The sequence below is a fragment of the Orbicella franksi genome, chromosome 12, assembly GCF_964199315.1.
Source record: "Orbicella franksi chromosome 12, jaOrbFran1.1, whole genome shotgun sequence".
NCBI classification, from domain to species: Eukaryota; Metazoa; Cnidaria; class Anthozoa; order Scleractinia; family Merulinidae; genus Orbicella; species Orbicella franksi.
In genome coordinates, this window is record NC_138156.1 from 26,064,578 (window position 1) to 26,088,934 (window position 24,357).

The 24,357-nt window shown below is 40.0% G+C and overlaps 2 protein-coding genes across 4 annotated transcripts; one reads left to right on the forward strand and one right to left on the reverse strand.

Moving 5' to 3' along the window:
* The first annotated feature begins 201 nt into the window (after positions 1–201).
* LOC145463858 (uncharacterized) lies at positions 202–3,992 on the forward strand. 2 transcript variants are annotated; one of them, XM_081447651.1, is made up of 5 exons: positions 202–320; positions 1,511–1,570; positions 2,606–2,686; positions 3,235–3,369; positions 3,959–3,992. In XM_081447651.1, exons 1-4 carry the CDS (start codon positions 209–211, stop codon positions 3,363–3,365), a joined length of 384 nt encoding a protein of 127 aa, XP_081303777.1. In that variant the 5' UTR covers positions 202–208; the 3' UTR covers positions 3,366–3,369; positions 3,959–3,992. The 2 variants fall into 2 exon arrangements, with proteins under 2 accessions (XP_081303777.1, XP_081303776.1); XM_081447650.1 differs by lacking the exon at positions 3,959–3,992 and having other exon boundaries at positions 2,606–3,293.
* A 467-nt stretch (positions 3,993–4,459) lies between these two features.
* Positions 4,460–24,306, reverse strand: LOC145463216 (uncharacterized). Of its 2 annotated transcripts, none has more exons than XM_081446951.1 (23): positions 22,600–24,306; positions 22,235–22,485; positions 22,009–22,089; positions 19,955–20,012; positions 19,279–19,361; positions 18,745–18,848; positions 17,954–18,099; positions 17,608–17,721; positions 16,349–16,463; positions 15,898–15,976; positions 15,536–15,597; positions 14,982–15,064; positions 14,275–14,359; positions 13,721–13,765; positions 12,816–12,867; positions 11,225–11,455; positions 10,195–10,612; positions 9,412–9,596; positions 8,886–8,931; positions 8,601–8,662; positions 8,249–8,293; positions 7,969–8,006; positions 4,460–7,880 (listed from the first exon to the last, which is right to left on the reverse strand). In XM_081446951.1, the coding sequence occupies exons 2-23, from the start codon at positions 22,418–22,420 to the stop codon at positions 7,715–7,717; spliced, it is 2,484 nt and encodes an 827-aa protein (XP_081303077.1). In that variant the 5' UTR covers positions 22,421–22,485; positions 22,600–24,306; the 3' UTR covers positions 4,460–7,714. The 2 variants fall into 2 exon arrangements, with proteins under 2 accessions (XP_081303077.1, XP_081303076.1); XM_081446950.1 differs by having other exon boundaries at positions 17,599–17,721.
* Between the last annotated feature and the right edge of the window lie 51 nt (positions 24,307–24,357).

A 24,357-nucleotide genomic window follows, 5' to 3' on the forward strand; every position in this document is an offset into this window, starting at 1 on the left:
TTTTGAATTCGACAGTTATTGCTTGTATAAAATATTAATTAATTCGATTCAGTCACCTAATTGACCAATACAGATCATAATAAATAACATTCATTATAATAAGAATAATTGACTCCTTTATAAGCCTTTGAACAAGGAAACCTTTGAAGAGTTGAGCGTTGATCTGAACGGAGCGCGGAGTGCTTGAGGGCGTTGGAACAGGTCAAAAATGGCGGTAAAAACTACTTTCGTTCTTCTCTTATTGGGAATCGCTGGAATTTTCGAGGTTCAAGCAGCTTCCATTGCCACCGAAAATGATATGTGGAAGAACCTGCATGAAGGTTTGCCATATTCCTTGTTATTTTAAGCTGAGTTGTTTGTAAGCTGAGTTTATTAAAACTCCCGCGTTTTTTTGAGGTTTTTCTTATCTTACTTTGAATCTTGAGTAACCTGGTCTCAGTATTATGCATCAGATTGGGCTTTTCCAGACCGCTCTGAGATATTTCTGATAGATCATCGTAATTTTCCTAAGAGCACTGAAAAATAACAAAGTTCCTCGTTATTCCTTTATGAGTATCTGACCTTTCTTTTTGACCTGTATGACATGTCTAACATATGCAAAGAGAGAGACAATTCCCTTTGACTTAAAAGCGACGCAGCAGAGTATCAAAGCGCCGCAGCAAGAAATGTCTGCCATATAAAGATTGGTTTAGGTTTTCGTAAGATCTTAAGCCTGGAAAAGTATCGTGATTTGAAAGGACGATAAAGACTGTTTTTTTTCTTCATGATAATTTGTGCTAAGACTCAAAGAATTCAGATTATTACATCACCAGTTACGTTGTAAGTTTGGTAAAGTAAAGTAAACAGAACAAAGCATGTTGCATTGTATTTTGTAACAGTTCAGCTTGGAGTTTCAAAACTGAACTCGCTGTATCTTTTTTTCGATTTTCACTTGCTTGCACCAAGAAACTTCAAGTTTTAAAACTATAGAATCGTAGCTTTAACTAGATAAAACAAACGTTACTGGTTTTTGTTCCTAAACTCTTCTTTAAATAAAATCTCTACGCCATGCCAAACTACGCATAATATCATGTTTTTGCTAACGGAATCTTTCGATCCAGGGGTCACCTGCTTGAGACAAAATAACATCATGAATTATTTACCTCGCGCCGAGCCGTCGAAAAGGAGTAATTATAAAGAATTATATTATTGGAAGGCACATGCGAAACTGTGTAGTTGCGCAAACAAACAGCGAGTGGTTAAAACTTGAAGAAAAACAACTGATACGTCATGCATTCATGGCAAGGAGCTGGAGCCAATCAGGAGCTGGCTAACATATAGTCACGTGTCCTTAATGACGCCATATGTTTAGAAAGGCATCCACTGACCTTGAACGATTGCCAGCGCGCTACCTGCGCCTGCTGTATCTCCCACTCGGCGGGTTTCTTTCTCTAAATTAATGCTGTGTTCAGAAGGGTTCAGGAGTGACTTGAAAACAAACTAAAATTTCCTTGCTTTTTGTTTTTATCAGAGGAGGATAAGAGGGACGTTGAAGTGGACAACATTGATCCTGCGGAGTATCTACCAACAGGTGATTACGGCCGGCTGTAGGTCTTTCTCTAGTGTTAAACTTCCAGGTTCCTCTCAAATCTTAGGAAAGGTGCTTGCAATCTTTGACAATCTTCGGAAATGGGCAGAAAATGATCGAAAACGATGGCATGACTTGTGCATGATACTTTCGGAGATCTTCGGAAAATAGTCGGAAATCCTAAGTATATGCAAAACGCGCGGAGAATCACGTGAAATCCGTCCGTTCTAAGCAGCTACCTTAGGCCTCGTCCATACTCCGCTGCACAAATTTGAAAACGCAGCTTTATTTCTACAGTTAAGCCTACCATCTACACTAATCCGTCACGTCGAAAAGCGAAGCTTTCCGAAAACGCTTTTAAACCAGAGGAATTTGAAAACGCCGTTTCATTGTTTCGTTTTCGGGTGGACAGAAAATAGTTTTAAAACGATGCTCATCGAAAACGATGGCGTAACGAAAATCATGCGATTTTCCTCACCGACTTTTCCTCAAACACAAATGACCGGTGATTGTCGCGTTTTTAAATTCCACCGGTGCAGTGTGGACGGGGACTAATAGAGTATAGGATTCGCGGCGTGTTAGTGTTTAATTCTTTGGGTCGAAACTGCGATATCGCTGTTTCGCGAGGAAAAATGTATAGTTAATCCTGTATTAAGCAGACCACATAATAAGCAGGAAACCCTGACACAAGTATCACTGTTATTTCCAAACGTTTCTTCAGCCCGTATCTGCTGTGAAACAAACCCATGTTTAGCAGAGACCTTCACGCAACGGAGGATTCCTTGGGGTCTCCTTACGGAATATATGCAGGGACGGATCTAGGAGTTTTCTTAGGAGGGGGTGCACCAATGAGGAATTAATGGCATAACTGACTGGTGAGGCAAACAAATTTTAAAAGTGAATAAAAAGAAGAAGGCTTCATCTCAAGGGAAGGGGGGGGGTGCGCACCCCTGCACCCTCATCCTAGATCCGTCCCTATTTATGTAACACGTGTGAGTGCTGAAGTGATTTTATGACATTAAGTTCATTGTTTTATAGATGACCTGGGATACGAGGACCTCGCTTCTGATGTTGCCGATGGCTTTGACTACTATAAAGATGCTATGGAGAGCAGAGCAGGTAACACACTGATTTCAAACAACAAGCTTAAGGACATTGTCGTGACGTATGGCCATGGCCAAATTCTCACGACTGCAATGAAAGGAAATGTATGGCAATCAAAATTGAGAATTGATATTTTAATCTTGAGAATGAAAGATTAAAGTTCTATATATGCGTAGAGAACAAATAACGACTGTCAAGAGTTCCTCGAAGCCGCATAACTGCGTGTGTCGCCCCCGGGGCGGGGGAGGGGGGGGGGGGTTACTCCCAGAAAAATTAGGTGGGGTGTGCGGCCCGCTTCCCAAAACTACTAAACCTGCGATTTTCCCCACCCTATTCATGACCTGACCAGGTCTTAGGTTTGACTTTAAAAAAATTCTTGCACAAGTTTTTTTCCACCAAAAAAAGTCATGCATAACCGAAAGGTGAGAAAAAAGTTTCATGCCCCAGAAATTTGCCCAACCCCTCTCCACCCTTTCAAAAAATTATGTTCCGTCTCGAAGTAAGGTATGGTGACAATGGAAAGGATTTGTAATTTACACTAAGGAATAAAACATTAATTTCAGTGGCATGTCAGGACGTCTTCGGAGCACTGTGTAAAAAGCTTGCCGGAAGCGACAGGCAGTGCACCTCTGCACGGAATATTCGATTTGCCAAAAGGTTTTGCCCAGGCAGTTGTTCACAGTTCTGTAAATGATCCGGTGAGTACACCTTAGTGAGTGAACCTCGCCGCCTCCTAAATACGAGTAGTCCCTCTGTACGTTAGACTACGCTAAATATTTCACTGATTTTGAAAACAAACGGCATTTTGTACTAGACCGGGCACGGAAATGATATGCCTAATCGTCTTAACATTATCAAGCTATATAATAACGTCAGCTTCCTAGATGCTGTACAAAGTGGTGCCGTTTAGCTAAAAAGACATTTGAGCTAAAAATAGCCCTGACAGGTCAAGTGACATTATATGAGTCCAGAAAATATTTAAGGTTGCCGAACTTCTTGCTCATAATGATATTCCAAGGTTATAAGGTGTTTTTAACATGCTTAAGAAATTAGATACCCCCTCACTCTTTTCATGAAAAAGTTTTAAAGCCAGACCTTAATTTTCTTGAACTACAGAAACCGGGTTAAGCTCAGGCCTGATGGGCCACCTGGTTCGTATGCAGACCTTAGCTTTTTCATTTACCTTCTTAGCGCCAAGGTATCACCCGCTCGCGAGATTCCGCCAGGATGTCCGCCAGCTACGCAGGTTACTCTTTGAAAAAAGTTGTCATGTTTCTTTACTTTCAGGTCGCAGACACACCGAGATGTCAAACCAGCTGGATTTATATTTAACCTTTATCCTTTTGACCCCAAACCATTTCTCGTTTGTCGAGAGTTTTTCTATCTCAAAAAGTGGCACGTCGAATTCTCAACTTAATACTAGTCAATATATTGTATCAAAGTAGTTAATACGCTAATTCCAACTAACACCTAACCGTTTCGAAGGGACACTTCATTTCATTAACCAATAGCGAATTGTTTCTAAGCTTATTAAAGGCGTACAAGATATCTCGAAACTATTCCCTGAGCTTATTTCCATTGAAAACTTTGCCGCAACAACAACAACAACCATTTATTTGTACTCACAATTTATAAAATAATTACAATAAACATTAAATTAGTATAGAGTACTGCCTGTCCAAAATAACCATAAGGGCTAAAAAGAATGAGCAGACATTAAGTTACATAGATTATTTATACAGTTATCTGAAGCCGTTGACATTAGTGTTCTTGTCATTAAGCTATTTAGAGTTCGATCGATTGAATAATATAGAGTAACATAAAGTTTTTTTTTCGCGAACCAAACTAACCAATTAACTCAAATCTTATGTACCTTTGCTACATGGTCAACTTGGGGCTTAATTCATAGAATAAATTACTCGCAGCCTCTAAACGGGCCCAAGATTTCGAGCCTTAGCCATTTAACCAAGAAGTCTCGACATGTTGCCCCTCATAAGTGGATTTTGACAGCAATCGATTCAAGTTGATCATGTTCAAGTTTACAGTTTACTTAATAAACTTATCATCTTCACAAGCTCGGCTGCTTAACATTACAATGGATACCTAAATTCTAACAACGCTGATTAACCTAAAATACTAACCAATAATTACTTAATAAACTGCAAACCGTAACTTTGCCCTCAAATCATCTCTAATCGTCACCATTTCTTAATCTTTGCTTCACCTTTAATGTTAAATCCCAAATCCTGAAACGCTTCTTAGCTCTCCACATAAACTCTCCGAAGAGTCGCCTCCTCCAGTGCCAGTCTTTGTAATTGTATAGTAGATAACTCGGTGAAGCGTCTGTTGTTATTGGTCTAATATCGCCGGAAAGACCTGCCGCTTATATTTATTTCGGATTCCAATGAATGGTTTCTATTGCATGTATCGAATTGTCTTAGTCAGTAAGGAAATAAAGCTGGGTCAAATGATTGTGTTCTTGCTTGTCAATCAATCGAATCTTTAATCTTTTTTTATTTTATTTTATTTTATTTTATTTTCCGAATCTTTAATCTTAATCTGAGTAAACATTCTTTTCTGCCACTCCAGTAATGAACAGGGGCAGATATAGGATTTTAATTTTCAAGGGTGGGTAGCTAGTCCTTTTAAGGTTGCAGAATCAGAGGAGCGCGCGTGCCCCAAAAATGTTGCAATTTGAGAATTGAAACCTTCAAACTGTTACACAAGAAGTACTAGCAATGCTACAAACTAGAAATTACAATGACGAACCTGCCCAAAGATTTTGCCTTCATTTCTGCCAAAATATTCACAAAATCCACATCCTCTAAATCCCCGCCCCCCTCTCGATGCCTTTGCCGTCGTGGTTTTTTAAGTTCTCTATTTTTGTTTTCGTACCCTTGTTCAGAAACAAATTTCCGGGACTTTTCCAGGACTCAGATTGATTTTTCCAGAACTCTAAAATCCACATTAACCCTTTCACTCCCAAGATCTCAATGTTAATTCTCCTTACTGTCTGTCATACATTTCATATTTTTTACTTGAGTTTAACAAATTTCCAGAACTTTCCAGGACCGGCAGCCCTTTTCCAGGACGTTTCAGTCCTGGAAAATGCCACAGTAAAATTCCAGAATTTCCAGGTTTTTCAGGACCCGTACGAACCCTGCGCGGTAGTTTTATCACTCAATCCAACATGGCGTTGCGTGAGTCACGTTGGATGTGAGATGGAGTGCCTGGTGCCTTCTGTTCAACTCGGCGGGTCTGAAACACAGGTCACGGGTCATTGTTTTACCAATACTGGAACAACCCTAACACCTTCCTAATGCTAACCTTAGGCGTAAATACTACACTAAGACAATGTTTAGGCTTCAGGTAAGTATTAGTAAAGGTTTAAGGCTGTTTCAGTATTGGTAAAAACAATAATAACCTGTGACCCGTGACCTGTGTTTAAGACCCGCCACATTCAACCAAATATTCCAGAACAGAAGAAAAGGAGGCAAATGATATGGAAAATTCCTTGAAAAGTTTCCGAACATTGTTGAAGTTTTTGAAGCACCAAATGAAACAACTTTCAACATTGTCAGGTGACCGTTTTTGGCCTAGGACAGGTGTCCACTACAGTTAAGTCATTTGTTTATTGATTCTTGAATATTTATGTATAAAAAAAAACCGTTTCGCACATAATACATGAGAATATTGTTAACGTTACCATTTAAATATTTTTTTTCTGACTCGTTTCGCATAAATGTGCTTTTTGCAAGTATTGAATAAAATATCTCTACAAAAAACTACAGTTTAATTATTACATTCATATTATATTTATATTATAAAACTCTTACAATTCTTCCATTTTTTTTTTCGGGCAATACTACTACTTTCTGGAGCTCTATCTAAAATATACGCCATTTTACCTTCTTTGATAAATTGCTACAACAACCGCGTTAAAAAGTCTTCTAAGAACAATAAAATTTATGAATTTATTGAAAATATAAATATGATTATCACCGTTTGAGCGACGGCAACAGCTCCCATCCACATATGTTATTTCCCAAGAAAACCATTCACAAGATTGAATTCATCTTCAAGGAGCTCGGTCACGGTATCTTAGCCATGTACAAAATTACCTTTACTTTCAAGGAAACCTGAAAATAGTAGTTTAATAAGATAGAAAAAAACCAGAGAGAGAATAATAAACCATAAAGGAACAAGGATAGTTAAGGATGGAGAAGATTGGCACGGATTACAAACGACAAACTTGAAAAATTTAGGTTAAATTTTTCAAGATGCGTAAACCGTGACGTGGCTTTTTTAACTTCCGATTTCCTACGCAGCATTTCTCAAGCAGGAGAACATATTGGATACACAGAATTTTCCAAGAAAGTGGAGAATCATTTGCTGAAAAACGTCGGTTTCCGAATTGGAGCAAGACACCATGTCACGATATGCTACTCCGTGATGCCTATTTTGGAGAAATTGTGCTCATTTCTTAGTTTGCATAGCCACGCCCTGACAAAGTTACTGAGAAATTTCTCAGTACTATTTTTCCAGTTATATTATTAAATATATCTGTTTTTATTTGAAGCAAAGGGATTCTATTTTGCCGTGAGTTTCTTAGTTGAAAATGCGATGAACACGTCTAAATGTGCGGAGAGTTTTCCCAGAAAGACAGGTTCCAAGATCTTAGAATATGGAGAAGGAGGGAATGTGGTCAGCGAAGCGAAAATTCTACAAAGGAGAGGAGATAAGTGATTTATATACTTCTCCTCATCCAATCAGGGTTACTTCATTCGACTCGTTCACCAGATTGTAAGAGTCTGGAACCGATAAATTGTTTAATCTACTTATCAAACAAAGAATTCTCGAGATTGATTGATTAATCTCTTATCAGTACAGCGCACTTCAAAGTTACAGTCACGCAATCTTTCAGCGTGACAAGTAAAGATATCTCTTTGATTGCGTGTCAAAGAAATCTTAGTCCATCATTGCAATTGCGGACAAGCCGAAGGGATTTCTTCGCAAGAAGGCTAACACCATGGCAGAGACGATCTACATTCCTCGGAATGATTCACCCAGGTTCACTGGCTCCTTGTTTTGCGTGTAAAACAACGCGTGTGTCTTGTAAAACGTCACGATTTCCGTCAGTCCGTCAAACGCGTGTTTGCCGATGACGTAGCGACCACTTGGCGTCAGCTCTATGGGAAAATGACGGATTCTGAAATTTGGAAAAGAAAGAGTTAAGGGTATTTAGTCACGAGGGGAATTTTGAAAATAATCGGTAAAAAGGTTGAATTAATACATACTTTCCACCGTACTTGACCGAGAGCACGAATGACGCAAACTGAAAAAAAAATAATAATAATAAAATAAATTAGCTTAACTTCTGGTGTAACCGTCGATTTATTGCTCTGTGATTTCAACTTATTTCTTCTCAGAGTATCAATCAGGCCGTAGTTGGAAAATATCTTCTCGAGGTCTCAATGACAGCCGACGGACCGAGCGAAGCAAGGTTCGTACAAGACCAGGGTCTATATATTCTCCATCTTTCGGAACTTAAGAGAATTCACATTTCGATCCACTGACCTTCTGAGTGCTTTCCCTTATCAAGTAGTCGAGTTCTTTGGCATTCTGTGGTCAGAAAAAATAAAATTAAAATTAAATCGCTATCACAAGGTTTGTACAACTTCGCGAAAACATAATTTAAGACTATCTCCGTATTTCTTGTTTGCAAACTGTTTTTCTCTTCTTCCGGACTCAGAGTCAGTGATACTAAATTTAATTAGCTGCTCCTGATTTTACTGAACAACCTTGCTGCAACAACTTGAACTTGTCAATTGGATAACACAGACAAACTTGTAAGAAACATCCACACATCTACGTAAGAGTGCTATCCCTAAATTCAAAGCAAAATATGAGAAAAGTCCCCATCACATACCCTCAACATAAGCTCCTCGCACTTTTGTCTGGACATTTTCCCGTAGTACCACAACTCATCCCCTGCAATTACACAAACAAGAAGAAATGATCATGAGGCTAGCAATCTAGTCTTCACAACAATGATTTCGTAATAAAAACTGCGCGTGTTCTGACAAAAGGTTACTTAGCAATCAGTGGAGCTCATAGAATTTTGACCATTTTATTACTTGCATTAAGAAACCAAGGGATAGTGAATAGTAACATTATCCCGAATATCATGTATTCTGCGACAAACATCACTTACCGAAAGAACTTATTCTTTCCCTTGGGTTGTTCTTAGGTGATTCTTCCTGTGAATTAAAAATATGAATTCCAAATTTAGAGCAGACTCTGTATCCAGACAATTCAATCCACAAAAAGAGCCTCCCTTCTTCTAAGCACTTCTCTAGGTCCCTCTTCTCTTAGGCCCCTCTTCTATGACCCTCTCCTATTCAATTAATTGCCTCTTTGAATAACCAGTTCCATCTATGAGACGCGCGCGCAGGGAATTATGGTAGTTGTATGCAATGTCTCGACGATGTCGTATGCGTAATGAATACAACTACCATGGTTCCCTGCGCGCAAGTCTCATAGAGGGAATGACCCTTTAAACGCCTTTATTAAGTCCTGCCCCTTCCTTTATGAAGCTCTATGAAGCTATCTTCCATTTAGCCCCAGGGCTTTCTCCTATTAATTTTCTCAACTATATTGTAAAGGCAATAAGGTTAACAGAGAAGTCGCAGTAATGGCACACGAAGTGGTCTTTGTTTCGGAAAGACCGATAACATTACCTCAGCCTGTAGCAGTTCCCAGAAATCACCAGGCGTCCACCCGACCACACCCTCAACACTCATCTTCCACCAGCCCGAGGCTTGCACTTCCAGTAACTGACCCACCTCTCCTTTACGTACGGAGATACACTTGGAATTTTTTGTTGTGAAGTCTTCCCGCGCAAAGTAATGCTCATTCACCTTTCCTGGAAATAAGAAATATAAACTTAGACAGGTTACGCAGGTTTGCCGTTTCTAAAGTTTCAGTAGTTTCGTCACGATTAAAAAAATAATGTTGTAATGTTATCGCGGGGGCCAATTACTGCGTTGTGTACAACGAAAGAGGACAATCACAATTTGAAGCAAAAACGCGCATCGTCCGCCAAGCGCGGGAAATCATGTCACGTACGTGGCGAAGTCAGTGCGAGAAAACAAGCAAAGGGCGGAAAGCACGGGAAAACATGTATTCGGTGACAAGCGCGGGAAAATATGCAACAGGTGGGTAATGTGAGGGTTTTTGTCCACTAAAAGCTGAAATTGCTCGATTTCCTATCTGATTTCGTCTTAAAACATCTGTACGTTTTGTCTACCTTAACATGTGCCAAAGCTCGAAATATCAACTCTCTGTAGTGACTGTCATACATTTCATTTAACGTAAGTTTTGAGAGTTTGGTGGTTCATCAAGATATCCCTTAGTTGATGATTTTCTTTATTCTCATCACCTATCTTCTTAACACTGTATTACTGTGAGAAGGAGAAATGATATTTTGATCACCCAGTGATAAGACAACAAGATTTTCTTACCAGGGTTATGATCATGACCAGGAGGGGCGCCTGGCATTGGAGGGGCCTCTTCACCAGGTGCACCCACGAAATCCACTGAAAGCTGCTTTCTCAATTCCAGATCACTCCTGGGCGTCGGCACAGGTGGCTTAGGAGTTGGGGTTATCCTCTGTCCCGCGGCTTGCTCATCTTCAAATGCGTTGTAAATATCACCCACAGACAACGATCTCCGTGTCGCGGGATGCGCTGAACCTCCTTTCCTCCTCAGCATTGATGACGGAACCCACCCTCTTCTCTTGGCAGGGTCCACGGTGCAGACAAAAGCCCAGGCGCCATCTTCAGAGAGGAGACGCACCGTCTCACCCGTTGATAGTGGCAGGTCTTCAGCGCGATCAGCTGGAGGAGTATAATTCGTGATAGCCATATAATGCTCCCCAGGCTAACATGAGAGAAACACGAAAAACGACTGTTAGTCTGAAATGTTTACTCTCTTCTCTTCCTCGTACCACGCCCCAATCCAAACCCCGGGGCATACAAGCTTACAGACATGAAAACGTCAGGCTAAATGATCTTTCAAATAACCTACAAAGGCCAGCATCAAAAAGAACTGTATTAGGTTCTCAAATAGATCTCCTAAATTCCCGAGGACTTTCTGTTTCTGAGAAAGTCATTTATTACAAACGGTCGTCTGGTAACCAGGCCAAATTCACGAAGCCCTTCCAGGTTACAAAATGCAAGATGCATAGAGCGATTTTACGGAAGCCTTATTGGTGTTACTAAACACCAGGAATTTTTTTGCATTATAAAACAACTCATTTCCCAAAGGAGAGAAATTTCTCGGGATGCATCTTAAGTTTGGAGAACGTCTTGAATCTGACTCCAGGCTGGTAGAGTCTATGAAAAGAAAGAGGGCGAAACGAAAAAACAACTGGTAGGCGGATGAAAAAGCCATGTCTGGGTCGTAACGCAATCGGGTGACAAGTGTTGCGTGATGACGTTCCTCTCCAAATACGTACAAACCTACGTCATGTAACGCACGCACAGTACTTACAGTGGCTGCATGAAGATCTGGCCTGAGAACATTCTCATACTTGTGGGAGCCAAAGCGGACGATGCCATCATCTGGGGCTTGTAGCAAGCGTACTCTGGGCGTACTGGCCATCAAGGGTTGTCTAAACTCGCGCACTGTCGCATATCCAGGGTCATCATGGCTGCCATCATAAGAGTTGTGTGATACCCACACAGAGGGAGGGGAAGGGAGGTCTGGGCAGCCATTCCGTTTCTGTCGCATAAAAATTTCAGAAGCATATTAATTAACAATTTTTCCACGAGCGCGCGTTGGATATGTATGGGTTATTGACCAAGTGTGGGGTCAAGATGACTGGATATTGGCCAAGTTCTTTTTTTGCGTGTTTATGGACCGAGACGGGGTCGAAGTCCATAAACTCGCAAAAAAAGAACGAGGCCAATATCCAGCCATCTTGACCGAACAAGCCTGGTCAGTAAAGGATTTATTATACGGCTTTCGGGGAAATTTTTCTTGCGGAACACGGCGGGTTGTCCCGAGCGGGCAAGTTAGCTCCATCTTGCCCGCTTGGGTAGTCAATCACAGCGCAGGATTTGATTCATCTTGCCCGCTCACGGAGCTAGCCATATAATAAGAGATGACACATAGCCAACGAGGCGCGTTGAAAACTAAAATGAAATAAAGATGAAAACGCCAAAAACATTACGCGTACGCCCACCATATTTGTAGATGATTGTATAACTGCCCATATATCATGATGGCTAAGCCAATGAAAACTCTTGAATTGCATTATCCAATAATTCAGTTTTTGTTAATAACTCATAAACCATGGAGCAATCTGATTATGGATAATACAACGGCACGCCACGCGCATGTACGTTACACCAGTAAGCACCCCTTACAAGTATTTTATATCAGGAATATAAACAGCTACCATATTACGCTGTGTTTTCTGTGCGCAAATCTTCTATTTTCTCTTACAGGGTCGAGGGTGTGAACGGTGGGGGATTCAACGACCGGGGAATGTAAATAGATGCGCTCGCTTTGAACTAAGAAAAAAGAAAACAGCTCTAGGGAGATTTTATTCCGTGCATCAAGAACAACAATGATGGCAGCTTATAAGCAATCAAGACATGAAAAAATGCGCAACAAATGTGACTCACTTTTTAATACATCTTCAGGTGACAAATTATCTTTTTACAGAAGCAAAGTATCTAAATAGCTTTTAAGGTACACTCGAAGAAATCACAATGAAAAACCGCCCTCATCTCCGTTTTTAGGCTCGATTTCCGTCGGTCTCTCCAGTCCGGTCTACTAGCGCGGGCTCCTTTCCTGAACAGCGGCTGCTAATCGAGCCTATTCCGTTTTAAGTGGTATATTTTAGGAGTCAAATAAAGCTCAAGATTGGTCGCCTTTACGGGTTCAATTCAAATTTCCGACGAGCATCCCCGACCTTTTCATATGGGAGTTCCCCCCCCCCCCCCCCTCAACCCGGGCTGATGGCTCAAACGCTCAAACGTCAGCTTTCTGAAATTCGTCAGGCCAGTAAATTTACTTTTTAATAATTAACTAAGTAAAGCATAATTGAACTGCTTAGGGAATAGTCGGTACCTACCGGTCTCCTTGCAGTTTCCGTGCCGTCTTCACTCACACTATGCGATCTGTGTCTAAAACACACAAAATAAAGAAACAAAACAATCTCATTTGGATTCATTAATAGATTGGTTTTCACTTGAGTGCTGAAAGTAAGTCGCAGCTGGTTTGGTTTTCGATTACTACACAGGACGATTGAAAGGTTTTCAATTAAGTGTCGTAATCACTACTCTGGCCAAGCACAAAAGGACAGAGACGATCCAATGAACCAATTAAAAGTCGAAGCAAATACATGTAGCAGACGCAAAGCGCGGGAAAACGTGTGAGTGCGATTGGTTCTGGTTTTACTTCTGATTGGCTGAAAAAGTGGTGCGAGCCTTTTAAGCCAATCGCTTTGCGTGGCAATGTAAAACCAAGGCAAATGCGTCTCAAGTGACAACCGCTCTTAAAACATTCGCGCCACTTTGTCATCTAATCAGAAGTGAAAGCAAAACCAATTGTTGCTCTATCAATGATACCAACTGAACCTGCGTTAAGTAAACTACAATACACGAGGACGAAAGTCGCTTAAGTAAAGAATGGATACGTCATTGTTAGTCACTTAAAGTCGTTGCTTTAGACCAGACAATCATTATACCAAACCTGATAGAATTCTTTTTCTGTTTGTTTGTTTTCTAATACTGCGCTTGATTCGATTTCCCATTTACTGAGTCGGAAAATTGTGTTATAATTGCAGTGCAAGGCAAAACCAGCACGGAACAAGGCCAAACCCATTCATTCATTCATCAGTCCACGAGTGTTTTCCCGCGCTCGGATTTCAGTTCTGATTAGCTATTTGCGTTTGTTTTGATCGCTCAGATTTATGTACCTCGGTTTTAAAAGGTTAAAACCTTCTAACACCGCTCTAAATCAATACAAATACTTTACCTCAAATGCTTTGGAATAACAGTTGCATATTGAGGAATACCGTCACTGAAAAGTAATAAATATAGCATTATTTTACTTTAAAAGAAGTTGGAAGAATGTTTGTTGTTCATGTTCATTGGACAAAATGACGCATTCTATGGCAACTTTGATGTAGATGCCATTTGTTTTGACCAATCAAAATCTCACAAATTTGGACAGAAGTGAAAAGACCACTAGACGAGTCATATCTGATTACAACTTTCCTAGCGTGACATTTTTATAAGTTCTCCCAGCGTTCACGCAGCATATTTGATCCGATGACAAGGACTGGAAACTCTTCAAGAGGGGAAAAAACATATACGTACTTGTTCCCTTGGCCAAGAGAACTGTAAACAGCCGAAAATATAAGATTTCCTGGTTCGTGCTAAAAAGGCATCGAAGGCCCGCTTACGTTGCACACAATTACAGCTACATAACTCTCCGTGCAAGTTTGCAAGCCTATGCGATGCTAGAAAAGTCAGTTGGCGTCAGAAATACATAAAAAATATTATGAAAACTATGAGATACGTTTATACCTGGCATTTTCAAAGCTGACTTGAGGATTTCTATTTCCTGCTTGAGGGTTTGGGAGTATCTCCACTGTGGCGTATTCTAAAGCATCTTCACAGGAAAAAAAAAACAACAACAACAAAGCAATTTTCCTTTACGCAAAGAGATCTTTAATCTTGCTTTGCAGCAAACCTAAGCTTTCATTATTTTATTGTAAACAGACAAGGCAACTTAATTCGATTGAAGGGCAAAAAAAAGTTTAAGAAATTGGGAGCTAGAGGTATCATGGTTGAAATTACAGTGAAACTATTCCAAGGGAAGCGACTTTTGGTTTCAGCTCCCGAAAGGTTCGAGTAAGTGGGATTCAACTGTGCTTTCAACTATACCTCATACAATATCAGTACACTTAAAAACTGATAGGTAGAACAGGAAGACAAAGAACTAGTTCGGAAATTTGTCTCTGGAACTGTACTTAAGCATCAGCATCCTATCTCGAAAGTATGACTTGGAGGAGAAGGTAGAGGGAGGGGGGGTGGGGGTGGGGGTGCAGGCTACTCAACTGGCAACCGAGAAATATGTGAACCGTTCGAGTTCTAGGACTTCATGGTAAAATCTGATGTCAGTTTACTCTGGTAATATCATCAACGAGTACGCTGATTGTTACAAATGAATACCAGCAACATCAAAAAGAATTATCTAGTCGTAATCAGTATAAGAGGAGTATGGAACTCACGAGGCGTGGATTGGGAGCGTAAAATTCGTGCCCTTGCGGAGTCATTGTCGTTGGTTTCACTTTTCTTTGTTTTACAGGAATCTCTGAAAAATAAAATTTGTCGCACGATTACTAGTTACTGTCTTGAGTATATATTGTTGTGGAAGAACGTATGTTTCGAAAGTTAAGAATTACCTGTGTTCTCGGAAAGGAGATGGAGGTGGAAGGGGGGGGGGGTGGGTAAGGGTACAAACCGATGCATATCTGCTTAGCATACCTTTTAGGAACTGAAAGTCATTTTAAATTTTCTAAGTTTCGTCATATTGGGGATCTCTCTGCATTCAAAGAATAAACCATAAAACTAGTATGTCTATTGCTCAGTTTTATATGGAGTTGTCGCCGGGCCCTGTATCACTATGCCATATAAGGATTTCTTCAGTCAAATATTTCACACGAGATTTTTGCTGCATGTCTCATTTTGGAAGCTCTTTTCAAAATTCGAAGCATTCTGAGATAAAACACGCTGAACACAGCTTGATACTTCGTTTATAAAGTGCTAAGCAATAATGTAGTACCTTCTTGGTGGAGGAGACCTAATACTTGCGTATATGCCGCTGATACTGGAATATGTAGAAACCTGGAAGTTAAAACCAAGACAGTGGAATTAATTCTTTGATATCAAGCACGGAGAGGGTAAATACTGATCATCGGTTTATACCAGCGTCTTCCTCCCGGACTTCGCTGATCGGTCTTTCAGTTTTAAATAAAGCTTTTTATTATTATTATTATTATCATTATCATTATCATTATCATTATCATTATCATTATCATTATCATTATCATTATCATTATCATTATCATTATCATTATCATTATTATTATTATTAAATATCAACACGAGAAGGCACATGTTGCAAGAGTAGTGAGCTTCACTGACCCGTTTTCTTTGTTCGTCATTCACGCTCGGCTTTGGCGCCAGATTGGATCCTGGTGTAAGGCCAACCTCACCCTTAATTCTGAAACAAACAAAAAATAATAATAAATAAAAAATAAATCTAAACGCACTTGTTTCTTTTAGTTTTCAAAGCCTGCAATTTACTAGCTTTTAATTCAACGCCAGTATTAATTCTATGTAAGCTAAATTTGTGATTCGTTGTTCTCTGCGTTCCAATCGCAGACTTGTACCCAACACCCCTGTGTTTTTGGAGTGGAATGTTACTTAATAACAGTAAGTGAGTGCTATTCACTGCTTCCAAACCACCTCACGACAATACAGTAGTACGTGACTGAGACATCCTAGCCCATGGACTGAAACAGAATTAAGTTTTGTGCGTTGCATTGAAAGCTGAAGAATATCCATGAGAATCATGCGTTAACGCCGTGCACACCTTATCTTCCACCAGCCGAAGTTACTGGTGGCCAAAACTTCAACCTCCTCGCCAGCTCTGTATGTAAGTTCGTCATCACTCTTAGCCGTGTAGGAATCAAGAGCTACCCAAAAGCCTAAAATACAAGTTAGACAAGCAAACGTACGTTAAGTAAGCAATTACAGGCATGAAGCAATTCGATGATTTTGATTTCTGGAATTTAAGCACTGCACTTTACATTTTATACCCATGGTGGATAGGGCGCAGAAGCCTAAATAACATTGGTAGCAATGGCTAGTTTTTTTTTTTTTCTGTTTTCTTCCTCTTCTGATCGTTGGCCAAGATCTACTGGTTCAAGGAATGTTGCCGGGGCAAAGCCATGCTCACCTCTGGAGTTTGCGACAAGCCACCAACCAAATACAAGTTAGACAAGCAAACGTACGTTAAGTAAGCAATTAAAGGCATGAAGCAATCTGATGATTTTGATTTCTGGAATGTAAGCACTGCACTTTACATTTTATATCCACAGTGGATTGGGCGCAGAAGCCTAAATAACATTGGTGGCAATGGCTAGTTTTTTTTTTTTTTTTTTTTTTTTCAATGGTTAGTGCATTGCCAACCGAATTGGGTCATTCAAAGTCGAGCACTGGATGTAGAGGCCAATTAATTGTCTCCTTTCACAGTGCCTCTCTCCACCCAGGCGTATAAATGGATACAGGTCAACTGTTGGGGAAACCTGTTGGGAAGTATCCTACATTGGATATCTCATTCAGAGGGAGAGGAAAACCCTTAATCATCTCATGACACAAGGTCTCTAGTCACTGTGAGAACCAACACTGACAACGCTAGTTTCTTTTAGATCTTTCCTTTGGCACCCGGCCTTAACTAGGTGGGCTGCGCGGCAGGTGTTAGAAGGGAGGGAATGAGGGAAACAAGCAGCCCGAGGGAGAGGGAAAAACGAGAAGCCCAATTGAGAGTAGAAAACGAGAAAGTTCGAGAGAAAGGGGGAAATGAGAAGCCCCAGGGAGTAGGGGATACGAGGAAGCGAAAGGGAGAGGGGGAAATGAGAAGCCCGAGGGAGAGGGTAAAATGAAAAGCGCGCGAGAGAGGGGAAATTGAGAAAGTACGCGAAAGAGGGCAAAATAAAAAGCGCGAGTAGAGGGGGAAACGAAACGAGTGGAGCGCGAAGCGCGACGCATGCTATAACACGAGGAGAGGAACGATGATCAATTGAATTGGTGTAGAAAATCAGGTTTAACTAAGGGACTTACGATCATCACCTTCGACTTCTCTCCACTCTTCCTCTTCTGATCGTTGGCCAAGATCTACTGGTTCAAGGAATGTTGCCGGGGCAAAGCCGTGCTCACCTCTTGAGTTTGCGACAAGCCACCAACCTGAAATCAAGGTATGAAATAAACACATTTGATCTCTGGCACCAAAATATGACAATTTCATGACAAGACATTCAGGATATTCTGTGTAAATTTACAAGCAAAAAATGCAACCCACCTCTCCCCATTGATTTTTTTCCTCCTTCCCCCCACCCCTTCACCAATAAACAATTTACTAGGTGTGAAACAACAAGATCTAGCTGATCTAGAGAGAGTACGCAGATATCCTACAAACCTGTATTGTTTTTTTCAATGACAGTCACAACCTCATTTTCTCTCAAGCTCATCTCTCCTTTTCCACCAGCTGCAAACTCAGCAACCGAATGGTACCTCTCTACAAACTCTTCATCATTTCGTCCAGTGGGAGATGTGAGTAATTTGCTAGTTTGACAGGACCAGGGGGAATACGTTATTTATGATGCAATATCAATTCAATGAATTTCGTGATATAACAATTAATGCACGCAAAAGAAGAACGATGTTTTTGACCGTCCAACAGTCATCTACAAGTTCGGTCCAAGAATAAGAATTGACATGTAAAAATACCGTAAAGTGCTGCTCATAAGCTCCCCCCACCCCTCCCCCCCCCCCCATTTATAAGCCCACCCGGTTATTGCCCTATCTACCTGTAAACCCCAAATTATAAGTCCCGCCCCCCACCCTGGATATCAATCCCCCTCTAGCTTTCCTTGTTTTGAATTTGTTCTATTATGATGTCTTAAAGCTTAATTACTAGTAAATGAAAAATCTGTTTCAATCAACATGTGTAGCTACAACTCGTTTCAAAACGGGTTTTTTAAATTCCGGTTATAAGTCCCTCGAAAATAAACACCCCATTCGTTTATTAACCCATCTAAAAGCCCTTACGAAGTTGTATAAGCCCAGTGCTTATATATAAGCGGCAGTTTACGGTATACATCAATCTAGCTTCATAGATCCGCAATATGTGCACAGACAATGTAGATAAAATCATAGGCCTGCAATGCGTACAGAAAAACAAGAAATAGACTGTTATATTAAGCTCACCCTTTTTCGTTATCAGGTCTAACAAATGCATCTGTTCCCCACTGGCTGAAGAACTGCAGAACAATGTCTGACTGAGAGACAACTGGAGGTAGCTGGATCACTCTCTAGAAAATTTGATGAATGCAATTTCTTCTTACATCCTACGACATACATCTAAAACATCTTAATCAACTTGCAATTTCGTTTGAGCATCTAACAGTTTGAGAATAAGGGAAATATTTAAATTGACTATTTTTTAGAACTGCTGTAAACAATACATGCAAATTAGAGCAACAACAACAACAACAAAATAAGAATTTGGACTTAAGGACTTTAGGGCCCCATAACTGAGACTGAACGTCTGAGCTGCTAATTGTTCCATCTTAAACCTAATATCTGATTTGTTTCAAGAACAAAGATCACAATTTCTTTTTCCAGTGCAACAACTAGAGGGGCCACATATTGAACAACATTGACCTGAATCACAGGGAAGAATGAGAGCAATGCAATCCAACAGTTCTGATTTGTTAGCCAATCAAATGTTGAGTCTAATACCTGGCAGAAGTCTTCAATGTGTTTACATTGCTTCTTTGCCAGTGCTCCAAACAGCATTCCACCGGCATAAGCCAAGCGAGCAACTGTTTATCAAAAACAACATAGCACAGGGTTACTTAACAGAAAGCAGTCAAGTACAATGTACAAATATTTTCACAAGACCTGGTCTATTGGCAACAAATTTTAATATTTATGTCTTCTGATCAAATATCTTGTGCAAGCTTATTATTCAAAAAGTCCTTGGCAGCCACTTCAGTTTTATTTTTTTAAAAGAACTTTTAAATAGGACTAATTTAATTCTGACCACCCTGACTCACGCCATCATCTCTTTGCAAGACTGCCATTGCCATCACAATAGTTAAAAGTCTAATAATGCAATTACTTCTTTTTGGTTTCTGGGGGAATTTTCCAAGTGAAAGCTGAATTTGGAAACATCAAAGTTCCATGGTATGAAACATCAATGAATCAAGTGCCAAGATTCATATATTGTCTGCCAGTTTCACATTCCATCATGCCTAAGGTCTGAAAAGGATTCTTTGCTTCCATATATGTACATTATTTTCAAAAAATAAAACTTAACATTCTGAAACCATTTAAGGCAATCTCATGTTTTTATATTTTTTACTTATTTGACATAGATAACTTATCTTTGAATTCTAATTATTGATTCTCTTACCAGGTAATTCAGGAATGGAAATACTTTGCTTTTCCTGAAAAAGTTGTCGCAAGCCAGCCTGTTGATAATTGAATCACATTAAATTAGACGAAGAAAATTAAAATTAAAAAACCTTGCACTACATTGAAGTATTGTCGAAATCTACCCCAGCTGTACACATGTACTCTATGAATGGATGGGAGCATAAAGAGTCGCAAGATTTGATCATGCAGTCTGGGTTCAAAATTGTTGACAAAGACAGTTTACACTCGAGTTGCCGGCATACTGACTGACTGATGGGGGAGACTAGCGTCTTATCCAGAGGAGGGGACAGGGCCCAGCAGTTAAGTGGGAAGGAAGTGGAAATTCTGCAGGAGTTAGGAGAAGAGTGCGCAAGAAATGAATTTTCTTTTATGGTGGGAACTATCTCATACCCAGGTCTCACTCTGTTTGACACTTGGCCATGGAAGATCTGGATTTCGAGATTAGGTGGAAACCTGGAGAAATTGTGGAAAAATATTGTAACATGCAATATATTTTGCAAATAATTTTCAAAATATATAATTGCATGTTGCTATTTAAACAATAGAATGTTTCTGTCGAGGAACTATTGGCTGATAGTTGCCCTGCGGAAATTTAATGTTCTTAAAACAAATATTTGCCCAAGAAGCGAAGCTTCGAGGGCAAATATGCTAGTTTTAAGAACATCAAATTTCCAAGGGGCAACTATCAGACCGATAATTCCGAGACATATACACTCTATTGTCTTTACTGTTCACCACCAAATTTTCTTCCGTGCGCCAGTTCAAAAATCATATTGAATTATTTTCAACTTTTTTAGATGAAAGCTGTGAAAGCCAAACGTAAAATTTGAAAAAGAAAACAAAAAAAACCCTCTTATTATAAATTCAATTGTTTATTTTCTGTAAGCCCGCTTGTTGACATAAATATTTTCACGGACGAGTACTATCCATCCGGGTATTTTCCTCGGACGGGCACTATGGGCTGATAGTGTCTCTCCGCGGAAGAACACTATTGCGTCACGTGATCAGTTTAAACCAATAAGAATCGGAGAAAATTTAGTGGTGAACTATAATTATTTATAAAAAAACATTGGAAAAAGTGAAGCCACTAAGAAAGGAACTTGGAGTAAAAGGTAACAAGGTGAAAAATAATTGCTTTCGGAAACCAATTAAATTGCGAGTCATATTTCTTACTTTAAATATATTTGTCAGATGCCAATCAGCCTCTGCCTGGCCTGGGCTCTAATTCACAAATCAGTAAATTTCACATCGTGATATTTATACTGTAATAAGTTCGAATTGCAGATACCTGACTTTCAATCCCAATTATTAATTTTAATAACCTAAAGTGAATACGATAATTATAAATTATGCTAATTATGAGAACAAACGTGTAAGCAATTAATGTAAAGGGCTAATTTATCCGTGCGTGTCGATCATGGATGGAAAAATATCAAAAAACACCTTCAAGCTTTAAAGCTTATATTTACCGATGACTCCGTATTTTTGCATTATGTAATTCAATTCCATATAATTAAGTTATAATTAATATCTCCGTCGTCATAATCCGTTAAGCGGAAGTTTCTCGTGTCTTCCGGCATTCTGAATTAAACTAGCTTCGCAAATGTGGGATGAAATTTTGTTACTCCATCTCCATTAACTTATATTGAAACACTAATTTCAACACTGGGTTTCAAGGAACTGCTACGAGCTTTACACTAACGAGAGAGAATATCGCAAGCGATAATCTTTTAAACAATTAATACAGGCTTTATCGAAAGTAAATAATTATACTGTACGAGTTAGAACGTGGGCTAGTTCGAAAGTATTGCTTACATCAAAAGCTTATGTTTCGCATCAGTTATTTTGCAAGCACGTCCAACTTTGAGAATAGGGTATAAATGGCTGATATTTTCCCCCGCTGAGCAAAGAATGGTCTTAACTGCGAGTCGTTAATTGTTGTCATTTGGAAAACAAATAGAGACTACGACAAACTAAGCGAAACCAACTACTTGACATAAGTTCATGAACTGAAGTTAACCTCCAGCTTACCTGTAGATCGAAAAACATACTGTATCGTCGAAATATGCAATATTGGTTTTCGTCCAGCCATTTTACTTTCAACTTGTATTCCTGAAGAGGAACGCAAAGCAATTGTGTAAACATGTAGAGAATTTCTCTTCCACGAATTAATTTCAAATCACTGAGGAGCACAGACTAAACATGACAGTGAAACGCCAGGAAACCAGGCGAAAATCACAGGTTGATTCATACGCACATAATTTTTGCTGTTGGAATGTTCTTTGCTCCTACGTTTCTCAACATCAATCACTTTCACGTCCGCGACGACTCCTCTCTCGTTAGTAGGCGAATGCCTCATAGCGCCAAACGTGGGTTTGTAGTTGCTTCTCTTTTCGTCGACGAGAGCTTGTTTAAAGTTGTTGATGTTCCACGAGTCTCCCATCGATCAGCCCCCATTCATTCAGTTATTTCGCTAACACAAAACACGCACAGTTGTGTGACTCCGGTCTGGGGGAGGGCGGAAGTCGGACAAAACGGGTTCAATATTGCGTGAAATAACTCGAAAACTTGGCCAAGGATAATCCTCGCAAATTAAAAAATATATATATAAATTTAACACACCTGAAGGTCGTTAATGAACCTGACAGCGGTTCTCTTCAAAAGCTGACACTTTCTGATGACCGACGATGTAGAAACTCCAAGTTTAAGAGTTTCGTGATGAACGCTACGTTTTCGTGACGTGACGTCACTAGGCGTTAAAAATTTCTCTTGAATGTGAAAATATTAACGTCACTAGAACAACACGATTTGGAAACCACGGCAATATTAGACTCTTGATGCAAATTGTGAATTCTTCAGACCAATTAAGATTTTTTCCGTGCTACCGATCTCCTTTTACGGCTATAAGAACAGACATACTCCTTAAAAAATTGCCACAAAGATGGGCAAAGTTAACTTTGTTTATTTTCTCGTCCGTGACAAAGTCAATAATAGAAAAATTTGAACTGTGCAGTGAGTATGACTACGGTTTGGGAGGTATTTTAAGCTAGGATGAAAGCGACTAGTGAGCCGAAGAATTTTCCAGTCTGGGAATTGAGATTTCTCTGGTTTTTGTCCGTTCTTCGGCCATTCAATGAAATGCTTCCTTTCCTATCGCCAGCCCAACTCACCATTTTTTTTTTTTCCGGGAAAAAAAAATTGGAATAATTGTATTTCTCTTTTCTCGTGTTTCCAAAACTTCTGTTATGCTTATGCTTGTGTCACAAGAGGACCGGGTTTTAGTTTTAATTCCTTTTAATACAACGGACTGTAGCATCTCAACAAAATCGCCCACGGAACTTGAAACATAAGCGGCAGGCAAAGGAACTCTTTTATCGCGATAACCGTCGAAAGTAACAACCTCGTTACTCTCGAAAGGTCTGGTAAGCTGGGCAGCTCCTCGCAAGCTTCCACCTGGGAGAGGAAAAACTAAAAACTCCCTAAATCGATCATGATAGCTCCAGTTGCTCGAGATAAGGCTTACAATACCGAACAAGAGCCGTAAAATGAGTCTTCTCTGCAAAAGATGAGAAAACTGAAAATCCTCCTTTTCGCCGCAAAACTCTGAGAAATGTCTTACCAACCCAGCAATGGGACAGAACATTTCCTTTTTCTCCTTTTCACAAATCCCTCCAGAGTTCGGCAGAATACACGTGATGCTATCACTTCTTCCTACTTAGGAAGCGCGCAAATTGGTTTATTCTGAAAAATAAAGTTGGTTTGCTTGCATGGACCACGTCAAGAGAGAAAAATGCAGGACCACCAGCTCATTTCCACTTGTTAGCTTTCCGAACTAATGTCATTTGCGGTGCCAAGGACCACAAACCTAGCGCAAAAAATAATCCGTCCCAAAGAAAATACTCTCAGTCAGTGTGGGTGATATTAGCCTATTTCATAGCTGAAATAGCACGATGTGCAACCGCGCGCCTGTGGTCATATTGCAGTTCTCGCAAGGTCTCGCATGAATGGCTTGAAACCCTTTGAGAGGACAATAGAATAAACAACAGAAACAATGCCCCCTAACCCCAAAACAGTAACAGCTGCTGAAATGACGACAAATAGATTTACAAGCTTACGAGAGCTGCCGCACTACCGGGGTCATGTTCTAATCTCAATATTTAAGTAAACAAAATTCAATCGAACAATCGAACTTCTCCTCATCCGAAACCTTTCCAACATAGAAAGTGTCCGCTTGGCCGAGACTATGTGGAAGTGAAGGTGTCTGTTGGCAGAGATTTTAAGTGTGGTGGATCGATCAAAATCGAAAGTTGCTATACGCAAAGCTCTCTATGGTTTCCTCCCATTCCTAAGTAATATAAATCGCCGGAACAGACTCGAGCG